Raw genomic sequence first — 15,853 nt, forward strand, 5'->3', positions numbered from 1 at the left:
GAATACCATTTAAAAAAAAACACACACACACATGGAGTTGGCTTAGGGAGGGGATTTCCCCCCCAGAGAGGCAGTGTGTGGCTTTGTCTTGTAGTTTTTACTGGTTTAACTTAACAAGTGGAGATGCTCATGTTTGTGAGCCGAGCTCAGCGTCAGAGATTGTTACTATTTAAACCCTGAACGCCGATTCTCATGTGGCTCATAAAATACATGTGAAAGTTATACAATATTTTTATCAGCAGTTTGAAAACATACCTCGTCTTTACACTGGAACAGATACTCGCTTCCATCTGCAAGTCTGCGAAAGGGGAAAAAAAAGAAGACATTTAATGAAACGCTTTCTATTTACCCACCAACGTTGTTCCGTGCAAACACATCTGTGGAACCTCCGTCGTATCGCTGCATCCTGGTTTGTACGTCTCGGTCACTTTATGATCATGATTATGACAAGCGGTCACATTTCCATAATCGTACAGTAAACTTTACGGCTGCAAAAGTATTTGCACACCTTGAACTTTTTCACGTTTTGTCACATTTTAACCACAAACTTCACTGTATTTTATTGGGATTTCATGTAATAGAATTGTTCTCTAGCAGACTTTTTATTATTATTATTTTTTTTTATTTATTCATTTGTTTCATTTACAATTTAAAATGAATGTATCACCTATTGACATAAACAAAAGCTTTGAATGAAAAGGAGTAGTTTGAGGAAAATAAATCTTATACAATCTCTCCATTCTCTCAAAAGCCAGTTTACTAAACCATAAGGATCTAAGCTTCAGTCAACCATCCATGTCAGTTCTCCAGCCAGAGTAGAAGACAGCCAGATTTATTCTCAGATTAAATTACACGTTAATTTGTGTTGATGTATCTCGAAGTCTTTGGCTCTAGCGTGACGAAGTCCCCTCGAAAAGTTCAAAAGGTGTGAATACTTTTGCATGGCGTTTAATTATTTCTGAAGCTAAAGCCCACAGCAACAGCTCAGTAATTAAACCTTTCTTTACATTTATGAGTCCAGTAATCCTCGCCTCAGGCAGGTGGGACGGCTCGCAGTCCCTCCCTGGAGCCAGCTGCTTCGTCAAGCTTTATTTGACATTTGATAAGAATCCCCTCCAGCTCCAAAATGTCACTAGAATAACACTCATGAATTACAGCACTTCAGCCAGTATTCAATTCAGAGGTTCTTAAGTTTAACGATGTTTTTGTACACGTTATTATATTTTAGACTCTGACAAGCTTTAGCTCGTGTTTTCCGACGTGGTTCATTCTGGGGATTTCATGTCTGCTTCGGATGAATTCCTCGTCCTGGGTTCCCTTTATTCAACGGCGCCATGATATTTGCATCCAGAATTTCGGGATGTCTTGTTGGAGCCGCGCCGTCTTTTTCCCCGTCGCTGGCTGTCACACAGACCCCCGCCACAGAGTGTCTTCAACCCCCGCTTTGAAAAGTAGAGAAAGCATTTCTGTCTAACTGTGTCCCTCTTTCCCTCCAAGCATGTTCTTTACAGCGTACGTCTCACTTTCTGACTTCAACTGTCTCTGTCTCGTTTATTCGCCACCGCTCCTGGTTCCGATTCTCCTTTCTGTCCAACAGAAAAGGCATTTTAATTGATTTTTTTTTTTTTTTTTAATTCTCGGTTCTTGTATTGACTTTTACAGTATGAATTATTTATGACTATGATCGTCTTCTGCATAGGCAAAAATTGTTCTTGGTGGAAAAGCGAGAAAGTTTTACAATTATAACTTTCTCCTGCTGCGAGGACATGATTTATCTCTTTAAATCCCCCATCAGCTGCTCAGAAGAGCCCAGTGTTGTTGAGCGATACCACAGAAAATTAATCACACCCCTGAGCTGTCTGCAGCTGATGCCGATTAATGACATTTAAGATTAATCAGTGGAACTAGATCAGAAACCAAGCATCTTAAAAATTCATTTATTTTTCCAAGGTAGAAATTTTTTTAACCATTTACAAATTTTTCTGTTCAGTGAAGAGTAATCCGTTTTAAGTTTGACCAGAATTGTCTGGTAAGGTTGCTTGTCATCAAACTCAAAGACAGCCGAAGGAAATGCAAAATGCACTTTTCAAATGATGATTTCATTAGTGAAAAAGCTAATGACATGTGCAATCTGATCATGTTCAAAGGCTCCAGGCCTAGCATCTGAACTGAGTTTAAATCCTGTCTTTGACTAGGCCAATACAAAACATTTTTTTTTTTTTGCCATTCAGAGGTAGACTTACAGGTGTGCTTCAGATCTGAGTCCAGCAGAATAACCAAACTGAGTTTAAGGTCATGAATGTTTCACTCTCGGCATGATGTTCTTTTCCTCTAGCTTTCTGTAGCTTTTGTGTTCGTTGTAACAAGTTGCACATGTTCTAAAGTGTTCCTCTCAATCCACAGAATCATTTTCCAAAAGAAAGTGGATACCGATTTTGCCTGGTGTGACAAAGTGGTTCAGTTTCTGTTCACCACTTGTCCCTTACTCTTATTTCTGATTCACATGCTTTCTATAGTTGGTTATAATGCTTAAATTTAAATATTACTTTGCAACCTTGCTTCACTTACCATCCCGGGTTTGTTTGTGTTAGCATTATGTTGCAGTTTCCATCTATTTATGTGTAGGTTAAAGCTACTACTTCTGGACTATTGGTTGAATTTGTTTATTTTGTGTCTAAGTATATTCATGGTATTTGTTTTCCGTTTTACTCACCATTGTTTGTCCCTTGTAGATCTGCAGCAGGAGTGTGGGAGGGGCCGGCCCAGTATTTCCTGCTTAAATGGCTGGATGATGTCATTGATTACCTTGCTGGGTTCTACCAATTAGAGTGTTTTCTTTGAAGTATTGCTTTGGTTGTTTTTCTTTAAAGTAACCTTTTGAGTTATCTTGTATTACATGGGGGGTTTTTTGCAGACCATTTCATTATGTAGATGAGTTTGTAAATTAGATTAATAATTGTATTCTTGTTTCTCTGTTTAGATTTAGTTTGTTTTTTAACCTGTTTAATTGCAGCTTAGTCCACTCAAGGGCAGCTCAGGGGGATTGTAGAGTCAAAAGTCACAAATAAAAGTCATCAGAAGAATCTGGAACTGGTGGCTGATGCTGTTTTTTTGTCCACCTTGCTGATCCTTGACCACACTACTTTACACCCGGTATAATTTTTTTTTTATTGTTCAATGATGAACTCTGACCCTAACTGAGACAAGTGAGGCTTGCAGTGCTTTATATGTTGTTCTATGATCTCCTGAAGTAACATTGGTAGGTCAGAAACTCCTGGGAGAGTTCGCCACTGTTCCACCTTCTCTCAATTTGTGGATAATGCCTTCCTGTGGTTCTCTGGACTCACTTTCCAGACTGCTAGATGTCATTCAGTGACTTTGTTTCTCATCTGCTCTTGAATTTTGATGGTGGCGTCATGTGAGGCCTGGATGTGGCCAGTGAAATTTGGTTCCTCTTTCCAAAAAATGTAGTTTTTTAGTTAAATCGTGATTTATCAGGGCAGCAAGAACTTTTCTACATAGAACCAGGTTGGCTTTCTCCAACAAAAACACAAGAAACCTATAAGGAGATAAAAAAATATATATCTGTTCACAGCACTGTGTATACTAGGGCTGCTCTGTTTGATGGGGACAGTAATTGAAAACAACAGGTAGTGCTGTCACACAGAGTTAAAGTTTAGGATTGTTTCTCAGCTGGAAGGTGAAGGGTAAAGAAAGTGACTTTCACCAGAGACTGAATGTCTGCTGGTTGCTTCAGAAACTTCGGAAGGATGTGAAATCCTCCAAAACCTGTCACGACTGTCATATTTCAATAAAGAAAAATACTATGTCAGAGAACTTTAGATAGGATAGAAATGATATGTGACAGCTTTAACCCAACATTATTTTTTCTTCAAATCCCATCTGAATACTGTAATAAGTATTTACTTGAATATAAGCCATTTCGAGAAAACGGGAGATTGACACATTTCTTACCGCAGCTTGGCTACATTCTTCTTTTTCTTATAGTTGGTGAGGATCTCCCAGGTGGCGTTGCCGAGGGGTAGGGGGTCCTCACCGTGAAACGTCAGTCCATGACCAAAGCTTTTGGCGTCTTTGTATGCTGAGAGCTGACCCGGCTTCAGTACGCAGTACAAGTTGTTCCAGGACCTGAAAGTAAAAGAGACGAAGGCAGGAGCGATGAAGATCCTGACGGGATTATTTCAGGCTATAACACAGAGTTATAGTTTTGCTGATGTTTGACCAGGGAAATTGGCTCGTTAAAACTTTCTCTATAGTTGAAAGGTTGAGAACATAGATATGCGGATGTGTAATGACATCTTTAGATCTCCTTTGGCTCCTTTATTAGTGAACTGACAATGGATTTTATGTTTTATTTATTTTTATGAAGCCAGACTGCATGACGTTTTGACCTGTTCATTTGTTTCTTTTCTTCTTTCTTGAGAAACCTAAACCATCAGAGCCCAAACATTTTCTCTGACATGCAGCTGTTGAGTTTGTCTCTTTATCATTTAGAGGGACTGTGCAGACTTTCACTGAATAATTTCCAACATAATTGGAGGTAATTCTTGTGTTTTTGGCAAGCTATTTATTATTCATGTATTCATATTTATGAACAAATGTGGCTCTCGCTGTGCCAGCCCATAATTGGATGCTGGATCCACACCTAATGAGGGATGAAACCTTTTGACAAAAGTTAAACAAGACACTAACATCCTGACATGTTACGTGTTGCATATCCCTTTGCAACAACAAACTACTTTGTTCTTTCTACACACAGTAGGCATGTTTCAGTACCGATTATCTATTGAAATGTACAGTTCCAGTTAGAGGCATGAAGTCATTATTGCCATGAATAACATATTTTGGCCTTTAAATGATGCATTTGAAATGTTATTTCTGCACTGTGGGATGCTTATGCAACATTCAGCTACGTTAATGGGTAAACAAGCTTTGAATTATTGCCAATTTTCTCTAATCCACACTTCAAACCGTACATACAGGATCACCACCACTAATATTTGGAGAAATGTTGCAGAGAAATCTCAGACTATTTGCTGCTCTCAGCAATTCTCTGGAATGCTTCTGGCTGGGTTTTTGAAATAACTTCTTATCAGAAATGGTAGATTTAATCTAAATCAGTTGGATTACCTGCAGGAATCCAGCTTTCATGCATAACTTTTTTCTTTTTTTTAACAGAGCTGAAATCTGGGCCATTTTAGAAGGCTAACATTAGCCTCCTTTAGCTCTTCTAAAACCAGTTTTGACCATCTAACTTTTGATTTGAGATGAAAAATTTGAAAGACGATCTCCACCTTTTAATGATTTGTTCACTTTATGACATGCACCACCAGCACTGGCAGGAGAACAGGCCCTCGGGATGATGCTAACATTACATTTCAAAACTGCCAACTTCAGCCATACTGAAAGTTTCTCAACTGTTGTCTACGTTGAAGCTGAGTTGATGTCAAGAAACCCAATCACTCTGTCAAGATGCTCCTGAGGAGCACTGAGCCAATTATTAGTGGAGGTGTTGTATCTATTTAAGCTTTGAGAAAATCTCCAAAAAATGCAAACAAGTTCAATGTTGTGTGATCATTTTACAAAAAAGAATTATATATATTTTCTTTTTTTTTAAGTCAAGACGTGTTATTGATGCTCATGATGAGGGTGTGGTTATGTTGGATTTCTTGGCGGTGCCCGACCGGTTAGAAGCCTTCTTTCCGGAGCCTTCCACGTCATGCTTGCGGCAGAGCATGCCCTCCTGCAGCACTGCCTGCGACCTCTGGGTCTCTAAGGGCATGGTGGCCGCCCTCTCTGGTTCTCTGGGAGTCACAACCGAGACAGAGGGCTCCAGCTCCAGAGAGGCGCTCTCTCTCATTTCTGACACCATCGGCATCGTGGCGTCACCAGCAGTTCCATCCAGCTGACCTGAGCTGGGCTCCATCGCACCAGACTGTAGCAGGAAACAATACTTTCAATTTTAATGCATAACTAGATTTTTTTTAACAAACAAATGCATAAATAAAGAGGAGTCTATTTAAAAATAGTTATTAAAATAGGTAATGGAAATAAGGGGCTTTATTACTAACCAGGGTTTGTTCCTCAATAGTGTAGAGTTGTGAAGATTCTTCTACGAAGCCTGTGTCTTCTCTCCTGAGCAGAAAAAAAGAAAACGGAGAAAGAGAAACACTGTGTTCTTATTATTAGTATTAAGGTGTTTTCAGCAGATCCACCAGAAAAAACAAAACCAACATTGCTTTAGACGTTACACACTTTCATGTAGAGGTAAAAAATAAATGTTAGTAGTTTTGAGTGCTTCTATACACACTTGATTGTTTCAACATGTTTTTACCTGCTTTCTTTATCTGAGCGCTGCTCGTCTTTAATGAATTGCTCAATCTCCTGTTGCTGCTTCCTCACTTCCAGCAACTCCAACTGCAACACAGCAACCTGTTGTTATCTTCACTGACAACACCTTAAATAACAAAACTATTTCTGAAGCTATTTTCTAAGCTTTTGTCTTTATTTACACCAAGTCCACTGTGGAAATATTTGCTTTAGAGTTTAGATTGTGCAGTAAGTGGCAAACAAAAACATGCAATTTTGACACAAAAAATAAGAAACGCTGGCTGAATTCATCCTTAGCTTTTCAGCCACAGAATAAGTGCACAATGTTTTTAAAAACAAACTGCATAAGTGTTGTCCAGGAATGCTGCGTACCGTAGTGAGGCGTTCCAGTGCCGAGAAGCGTTCCTCCCATGTGGCAGTGGATTTCTCAAAGGCTTCATGCCTCTTGAGGAGTTTCTCGACCTCGTCCACGCTCTGGCCCAGGTCCCTGCTGGTCACGTAGGGCTCCTGAGCGATGAGCCAGGCCTCTGCCACAGAAGCGTCTCGTGCAAATTGACACACCTCCAGCACTGAGAGCATTAAAGGGAATATTTTTATGGCTCGCTTTTTGATAAAGCGGATACTCATGCTGCTCCATCATTAAGTCAGGGATCGGGGGAATGCATTACTCACAGAGTCGGAGCCAGTCCCATCTGTCATCCCATTTGAACATCATTTCCTGCCTTTTCTCCATCAGCTGAACCAGCTTCTCTTTGATCTGACACAAAATGTTATACAGTCTCAGTTACATATCAGCCTTATTAAAAAAAACTCACCACAAGTTTTCCTATTATACTCTAAGAATTAGCATTGTGAAGTAATTAACTGAACACTCAATTCGGGCAAGGGTCAATTGCTTATTTAAATTTCTTTTACCTTTATCCATTTCTAATTAGTGTTTGCTTTTCTAGCCTCCCTGATGAATGTAGGAAGACTTACATTTTTTTTTTTCTTTTTCAGGCAACCCAGTTTGTTTGGGGATAATTGTTCCGAGAAAAGTAATTAAATCTAACGCAAACAGCAGAAAAGGAGCCGGATTTAAGCACATTCTTACTTCAGCAGAGTCTCGGTGCTTGCGTGTCAGCATGGACTTGCCGAGGTCTATGCAGTCCGTGAACTTGGCGCTCCTGGTTTCAATTTCTGATCGGATCCCCTGGTGGTACTTCTGCAGCAGCTCCACGGAGGAGACATCCCTAACGAAGGAGAAGGAGGGGGTAGAAAGTAGAAACAGGAGCAAATAATGCATGAAACCTTTCTACCTCTGTTGGCAGAAAAAAGAACTGCACACACAATACTTGTGATCAGTGCAATGTGCTTTATCTAATTAATTACTTTCTGAAACTGCTGCATCTTTGATAAACTATGCATAAATGCCTGGGGTTAGTAAAACCTTTGTTGCACTTTATTCCACATTTGACGCATGAAAACTAGAGTGAATAACCAAATACAGAGCTAAAGAGTGCAAATATGATAACAAAAAAAACCCCAGCAAATGCTGAATTTTTAAAATTAAGAAAAGAGAGCCAAACTTTTTAAGTGTTTTTCTACATTTCACTAATGGTGTTCTGCTTACATACAAAAACACATTTAAAAAAAACAACTTTCTTTAACATCTCATGGTTGCTGCGTTATGCATGGTTTGAAAGGTGCACACCTGGGTTTCTCCTGGGTCTCTATCTGCTGGATGATGCTCTCCATCCAGGCCATCAGGTCTCGCACCATGCTGAAGAAGCGGAACTTCTCGGCCGTGTCCACCAGCTCCGCCCGCCGGCCGTCAGAGGCGTCCAGCAGGCCCTTCCAGGCTTCTACGACCTCCCTCTCCATGGCCTGGATGGCGTCCTGTTTGTCCCCTGCATACTGAGCTCGAAGTCTCAAGGCTGTCTCCTGGAACTGTTGCACCTAGAGAAAGGACACAGCAGTTAATAATGGCCTCATTAATGTAATTTTAATGAGTCATGGTAATGTGTTTTTTTTCTCAAAGATACAGTAGTGATGAAAGGTTTACATACGCTCATCACGGGCATGATTATCATGTTAATTTATGATGAGGAAACCTTCATGGCATTTTAAAAACAAGTTTTGATTTATTGTGTATTTTCTTTGTCTCAAGTATACATAGATGCTTAAATATTTGCGTACACCCCCGCAAATATCTAAATAAATGGTACGGACTAAGCTTTTAAAGATCCTCCACATATTTTCTAATAGTGCTGAAGTGTGGATCATTTCAGAATCCTAGTATTTCCCTGTTTCCTTTGTTTAGCCCAGTTCTAACCCAGGATGTCCTGCTGTATAACACAGCATTGTGCCTGAGTTTTAACCGTCAAACCTCACTTTCTGTAAAACTTAAACCTAAGAACACTGTTGTTATACACGATGGTGGCAGCAACATGCTGTGGGGCTTCTTGATGGTGATGAAATAATGTGGGAGAAAGGCAGCCTTCAAAATGATTAGTGCACATAAACCTCTCATCGGTCTATTGCTAATTTACTCTTCAGAGGTTTTACTGTACTAATAAGCCAGTTATTAAAAGTTGAACAAATAAAATATTGCTGCCAAACTTTGCCTATCTACAGTATCTACTCTGTCATCATTTCAACCCAAATAAGAGCTGAAAGACACTCAGAAACATTTTACTTTCGTATGATAAATAAAAATATACTGGACCTCAATGATTACATTTAAATATTTTGTGTAAGCTGCATCGTTTTCTTGCTAAAGAAAAACAAATAAAAGAAACCCTGCCTCTTAAACAATCACCTCTAACCTTCCACAGTTGCAGACACATTACAGCACTCTCTGGCCGTATCAGATACAAATCATCAAAGTGCACCTCTCGGCCGCCGCCTGCTGTGTTGCTGCAGAGCAAAGAGCCGTTCTCTTGTGTTCTACCTGTTTGCCCAGGGCGGTGATGTCTCTCTCAAAAGCGGCGTGCATCCTGTGGAAGGACTCGGCTTTGCTGAAATCGTCTCCCACGTCCTCTGGCAGCTCTTTCTGCTTCTCGTGAATCTGCGTCACCAACTCCTTTCCATCATCAAAGTACCTTCAAGAAGAATGGGCTCTTAGTATCACTGCATTCATCATAACAATGACATCTGTGAGATGTAGGCACCATGTTAATGTTTTTCAACTATGCTATTGCATGCAGACCGAGGCTGAAAATAATGATTATTTTAGTTATCGATTAATCTATGGATTATTCTGACAATTAATTCATTAATCAGATATAAAAAGATCACTGTAAGAGTGAAGGTAAAGCTGAAATTGTGTCTTGAGGAGTTCTGGGTAGAACATATTTACAGACAAAGTTTTATATTTTATCTGTACTGCAAAATGTATATATTTGGTATAAATCAGTTACTGCTCTGAGTGTGTTGTTCATTCAGTAAACAACCTCTTATTTGGACTCAGTATACTCCAGTTAACCATTAATCAATTACTAAATTAGGTGATGATTATTTTAGTAATCGATTCATCACAATCAATCCGATTAATTGTTTCAAATGTTTTCTGTTTTGACGGCATTCCTTTTATGTATTCCTTTTGTGTTACAATGCAACCACAGACTTCTGAGTATCTTATTGGAAGGTGGTAAGATGTCTTCTACTTACTTGAGGAGATCGTAAGACGCCGTGAGGAGCTGAGATCGAGTGTCGATGAGCTCCAGGAGATCGGCCCAGCTCTCGTTTATGCCGTCCTTCCACTCTGCCAGGGTGGCCGCCTCGCTGTGGCCCGTTTCAATCAGCTCATCTATGGTCTGGTTGACCATGTCCACCCGATCCTGACCTATCATCCCCGTGTCCCGCGAAAACTCTCTGAATTTATCCCTCAGAAGCTGAGGAGCAAACAAAAAAATAATCACTAGAAACCTTCCTTAAAGACAGAGACAACCACACTTAACAGAAATGTTTCATAGTTTTGGTTATTTTTCCCTCAATTTCTGCTTATGATACCGTGACGTGGTCCAGGTCCTGTCCCATCTCCTGCGAGGACGCCACAACGTCTTTCTCTGCAATCCAGTGTTCCAGGTCCTCCACCTCTCTGCTCAGCAGGAAGTGATGGTAGGTGTGGTTCAGTTTCTTCCTGCGGTCCTCTGCCAGCTCCTTCAGGCCTGCGTACTGCTTATCTACCTGACCCTGCCGCCTTATGATCTCCTCCCTGAAAGATAATGAAGGCAGAGGGTGGAAGAAAATTAGACTGAGAGACTTAAAAACCAGGTCAAGAGATCACAATTTGGTTAACTCTAGATGAAGCTGCTGATTAAGACACACATTTACATGCTTGTCACTCCTGTCAGCCTAAACCACATCTGACTGGGATAGAGTAAATTAGGACCACTATACAGAATTAAAGCACGCACCCGTCGGGATGGTCCTCTGCAAGCGTCTTCTGCGCACGATCGGAAAGTTTCTGAATGGAGGCGGCATAGTCGTCTACTGCCTGTTTCAGGATCAGGTGGCGCTTCAGCATCAGCATGGCACTCTGCTCATCCTGGAGGATGAGAGAAAACAGGAGGATGGTGAAGAAAAATACAGGAGACGAGCGCACCCATCAAAGCAAAACAAATTACTTCAAAATTAGCTCTCCGTAGAGGGTGCCACTTAAAAAAAAAAAAAGCGGATCCTCTTAATTGAAGAGAACCCAAACCATGTAATCATGTTGATAAATTAATTACTTGCTATTTGAACAGACTGATATGCCTTTACTTTGATTAGGATAATAAGATCAGAATTTTAAACATGTTTGGAAACTTCCCTGAGCTAATCAGGCCCCTTCTCTTGTCTCTCTTACACACACACACACACACACACAGAACGAGCCTTCCTCTACTAACCTTCGCCTTTTCATCCGCAATCATATAGAGCTCCTGCTCTCCTATCCAGGCCTCGGCCTCATCAGCATCGTTGTAATACTGCTGGGCCAAGTTGGAGCCGCTCAGCCTCTCTCGCCGTTTGGCCATCTCGTCCCGCAGCCGGGCCCACGCCTCCTCCAGCTCCTGCATCTGGTCCCCGATTCGCTCCGCCTCCGGCCTGTCCTCCGCGCTGGCCGCAGCCGCCATCCGTCTGCCTCGCTCCAGCACTTCGCCGACACGAGGCTGGTGGCCCTCGATCTCCCTCTGCAGTGTCTGGTGGAAAGAAAGAAAGACAGCAAATGTACGTCGTTTCACTGGAAACCAATACTGTGAGTTCACTCAGACAGAAACAGGAAAGTCAGTGGAGCCAAAACAACTGAAAATCCCAGCAGCTTTTGGTGGCTGGAAAAAGAATATATATTGTTTTCTTTGCACAGTCAAACTTTTTGAACTCAAAATTTGAAGGGCACCAGCTTGCACAACTTGGAAATAAATAAAAAAACATTAATATTTACAAATTGTGTTACTTAGTGGACCACAAACTTCTATGTAATATTTTAGGACATGTGACAGACCAACACAAAGCAGTGCATGAATGCAAAGCAGAAGGGAAATTATGGGGAGTATAAGCTGTAACGTTTTCCTCTGATCTGGAAAAGTAACACTGCAAACATAGTGGTGACAGTATCATGCTGGGAATGTTTTTTCCAACAGAGAGAGAGAAATTGGTTCAGAGCAGATGAGAGAACAGCTAAACGTAACTACAAGACAAGGATGAACTCTGGAAATTTTAGAGCATAAACTCCTTAGGAAAACAGCTTGTCAAAAAAGTCAACAAATCTGACTATTTTAACCCCTAACTTATAGTTTCTGACTTATATTGCTGCTAGGAGTTCAAAGGGTAGCATAAGTAAAGATATTTGTTGTAAATATGAGTTAAACTTTTGTGTTCCTTTTTCTAAAGATTTATGCAAATTGAAATTAACAATTTATGTCCTCGAAATATTTCTGAAAATGGAAAATACCTTACAACACTGACAAACAGAAAAGTGACAGTAAAAATTAACTTTTTTAGGTTGAGTAGATTAATTGAATTTCTAGTATTTATTAAGAAAACCTGATAAATAATCTTTTGTTAAGGTTGAAATTGGTTTTGCACCAAAAGTGGTTCTTCAGATGATACAAATTGCTGAACTTTGATGATTGTGGTACAATGTATTTCAATTCAATTTTTAAAAAGTCTTATATTTAACTTATATTTCATTTTTTTAAATAATCATAAAACTTAATATAATATAAATTAAGTTTGGTGTTGTAAGACAACAAAATGTGGAAAGGTTTTGACTTTTGCAAGGCGCTGAATGTAAATTCAAAATTTGAAGGGCGCTGTTTTCCAGAATAAATGAGTAAATAAACTAGGACAAAGCAGTTCACACCAAAACGAATGCTGACAGACAGATTCGAACCTGGTTCTTTTTTAACAGCATCTGCACAGTTTGAAGATTGTTGCCGTGCTCCTGTGACATTGCCAGGGGCATTCTCTCCTCAATCCAGAGCTGAAAGACACAAAAGGAAAAAGGGGGAAAAAAGATTGTGATGATAAGAACACAAAGCAGAAACAGAGTCTGAAAAATTGCTTCATAGATCTCTGATGTGCACCACATATAAAAAATCATCTCCACAGCTGTCTTCTTTACATGGATTTATTGCTCCTTCACAACGTAAATCAAACATGATGCCTTGACTTTGCTATAAGCTGAAGCACTAAACAACAAAAGGAGAGCAGATTTTAAAAAATATATCTTAAAGACCAAACACTACTTTAAAATTTCTTTAAATGATCAGGTTCCTTAGATGAGTTAAGCTACCTCAATGCATCTGGATACATCCAGAGGGGACTTAAAGTCCCGACAAGTTAGGATCGTATCCTCATTACTCAAATTCTCCGTTATCAATCATTTTGTGAGAGCAAGGCGCTTTGACTCTTCCATTCCCTGTGAAATGAGATCCGCACTTACAAGCTCATCAGCCAGGTCTCTGTAGAACTGATGGACAGCTTTGGCAGCCTCCAGCTTGCCTCGGCGCTGGGACAGCGGCGTGAGGAGCTGCTGGAACTCGCTCTGCAGGGCTTGCTGCTCGGCCTCCAGCTCCGGCTGGTCCTCCCTGGCTCCTCCGTGCTTCCTGACAGCCTCCTGGAGCTCGTCCAGCTCCCGCGCCCGGTCACGAACTTGGTTCTCCGTCATCTGGCATGGGAAAAACGGTGATGGGAGGAAAAAAAAAAAGATGAATAGCCTTTCAAGAGCCTAATCAAGATGCAGTGGAGGGTAAATTCACCAAAAGTAAGTGCTGCCTACTAAGCGTGAAACTAAGCTTACCCACAGCTCTTATGAATGTTCTTATATAAATTCATGAAAAAGTTTTACTAAAGGCAATTTATTTAGTACAATTTGTGTTTTAGCTTGACCCTTGGGACAAATATATTTTGTCTAAATGATATAAGCATTGTTGTTTGTTTGTTTTGTTTTTAAAAGCAAACAATAAGCACAATGTTCATTCGCTTGAGACAGATTAAAAGTAAAGCTTAAACTGAACAGTATTCTTCAGATTGTGCGATTTTAAATGGGACACACTAAAAAACTCCAAAAAGAAAAAACTAATAACACAAAAAAGACTCTTTTTTTTCTGAGGAATATACAGACCTGGTGCTTTTTCAGCTGAATATTGGCATTTGTGAGATCTTTTACATCCTCATCTCCGCTCTGCAATTGCTGCTGAAGCTCGGCCAGCCACTTCTTCATATCAGCCAGGCTCTGGTCGAAAAGCTCTGAGCGATTGGCATCAAACAACAGCCGGTCCTTCTCCTGAGTTGTGGACTCCAGCTTGTCCCAGAGCTCATGAAGCTGGGCCAGGCGCTCCTTCACAATGGGCTCAAACTCAGGCTTGGATTCCATGAGCTCCTGACCCTCCTGCAAAAACAAAAAATAAACAGAGAAAGGACTCGTTCTCAAATACGTCATAGCAGAAATCCACTGCAAGTTAAGATTTTATTTATCTTTATAGATAAATAAAACCGTTTAATTAAAAAACCAATTAAAAAACATGGAACCTTTACTGACCTGATCTACTTTATTGAGCCAGTCCTTATTGGAGGCCAGCTCCGCCATGAAAGCCTGATGTTTGAGCCACTTGCTGTGCAGGTTTCTGGCCTCATCATATGAGGTATCCTGAGCTGTCAGCATCTTTTCATTGATCCACACAGTCAGCTGAGGCATGGCGACAAATAAAGAACATTATGCATTAATAATGCATCTTCTGAGAGAAATAATCCTGGTTCTACATAATGAAGATAAGTTATATTTATTATACAGCCCTCTGCACTGAACCCCATTGAAAATCTCCTGCTTATTACACCACATATTGATTTCTGAACTCTTCCTGAGTTAAAACATTAGTATCGTTGTTTCTAAATGAATATGAACTTGTTTTCTGTGGATTATTTGAGGTCTGAAAGCACTGCATCTTTTTAGTTTTTTTGGCCATTTCTCATTTTCTGCAAATAAATACTAAATTTTTGCTTGGAATCTTGTAGTCATGTCGTCAGTAGTTCATAGAATAGAAGAACAATGTTCATTTTACTCAAACATATACCTATAGGAAGTAAAATCAGAGAAATTGATCATTTTAAGTGATCTCTTATTTTTCTCCAGAGCTGTAAATTACTATGACCAAATGTTACTGGAAGGCTAACTTCAATGGTATAGTAATAACAACCAAATAATAGCCTAGTAACACTAAGGACAAAGAAAGCAAACACACAGCTAATAAATAAGGTATTATTAGATCTTTTTCAAAGACTGTATTGAACTCACATCTTGAGTGTTTTGCAGAAAGTGCTGAAGGTCACGGTTATCTCTCAGCTTTTCAGAAACATCCACAGCTCGTCTCTTATTCTTGCTTTGCCTGAAGAGCGAACACAAAAGCAAAGTTATACCATACATTAATAACAGTTTCAGACAGAGCTGGCCTTTTCTTCTCTGCCTAACAAATCTCTCTGTGACATAATTCACACTGCACACTGTAGACAAATCCACCAGATCTCCCTCTTCACTGACAAAAAGTCATGTCTTTCTGCACTTCACCGAAAAGAAAAGCTCTCTCTGTTAAAGATCAATGTCCATTATTGCAGGTGCCTGTCTATCAAGCTGAGTATTGGGAGAGAAGGTGGTAGCTCCAATGCCCTTTCTAAAGCTAATAATGCAAAGGCTAGAAAAGAAAATTTTCACAAAGCAAATCTATAAAGGAAATGAGAGGATATTTCTGTGAAAGCTTACATTTTCAGCCTAAAATTAAAACTTTAAAAAATGTGTTAATGTCTTATATTTCAGTCTTACTAATTCATAGAACAATTCATCAGTATATAACATTTATGAAGCAGAAATACCAATTGTAAGTGCACTGTAAATTTTGTTTTTCACCCACCCTAGCAACATGTTCACAAAATGAGGCTAAAGAACATGTTGCACTTCTAACAATTTGTGCAATTTTCACCACATTTTAAGAGAAAGACTGCTGCTGGACTTTGAGTTTGGGGCTGGTGACAAACCCAGTCT

General features: G+C 39.9%; 1 protein-coding gene across 2 annotated transcripts in view; it reads right to left on the reverse strand.

Annotated features, from left to right (window-relative positions):
* sptb (spectrin, beta, erythrocytic) overlaps positions 1–15,853 on the reverse strand; it is a 46,504-nt gene that overhangs the window by 3,824 nt on the left and 26,827 nt on the right. For both annotated transcript variants that reach the window (XM_032546733.1, XM_032546732.1), the window contains 19 exons: positions 15,113–15,203; positions 14,360–14,506; positions 13,943–14,209; positions 13,262–13,486; positions 12,710–12,799; positions 11,226–11,516; positions 10,752–10,882; positions 10,345–10,549; positions 10,003–10,226; positions 9,284–9,434; positions 8,045–8,289; positions 7,445–7,583; positions 7,024–7,108; positions 6,724–6,920; positions 6,356–6,438; positions 6,093–6,156; positions 5,706–5,956; positions 3,976–4,149; positions 256–298 (listed from right to left, as the gene is read on the reverse strand). In XM_032546733.1, the coding sequence (XP_032402624.1) occupies positions 256–298; positions 3,976–4,149; positions 5,706–5,956; positions 6,093–6,156; positions 6,356–6,438; positions 6,724–6,920; positions 7,024–7,108; positions 7,445–7,583; positions 8,045–8,289; positions 9,284–9,434; positions 10,003–10,226; positions 10,345–10,549; positions 10,752–10,882; positions 11,226–11,516; positions 12,710–12,799; positions 13,262–13,486; positions 13,943–14,209; positions 14,360–14,506; positions 15,113–15,203 (3,103 nt within the window). The remainder of the gene's footprint in view (positions 1–255; positions 299–3,975; positions 4,150–5,705; positions 5,957–6,092; positions 6,157–6,355; positions 6,439–6,723; positions 6,921–7,023; positions 7,109–7,444; positions 7,584–8,044; positions 8,290–9,283; positions 9,435–10,002; positions 10,227–10,344; positions 10,550–10,751; positions 10,883–11,225; positions 11,517–12,709; positions 12,800–13,261; positions 13,487–13,942; positions 14,210–14,359; positions 14,507–15,112; positions 15,204–15,853) is intronic.

Source organism: Xiphophorus hellerii, chromosome 19, assembly GCF_003331165.1.
Source record: "Xiphophorus hellerii strain 12219 chromosome 19, Xiphophorus_hellerii-4.1, whole genome shotgun sequence".
Taxonomy (NCBI): domain Eukaryota; kingdom Metazoa; phylum Chordata; class Actinopteri; order Cyprinodontiformes; family Poeciliidae; genus Xiphophorus; species Xiphophorus hellerii.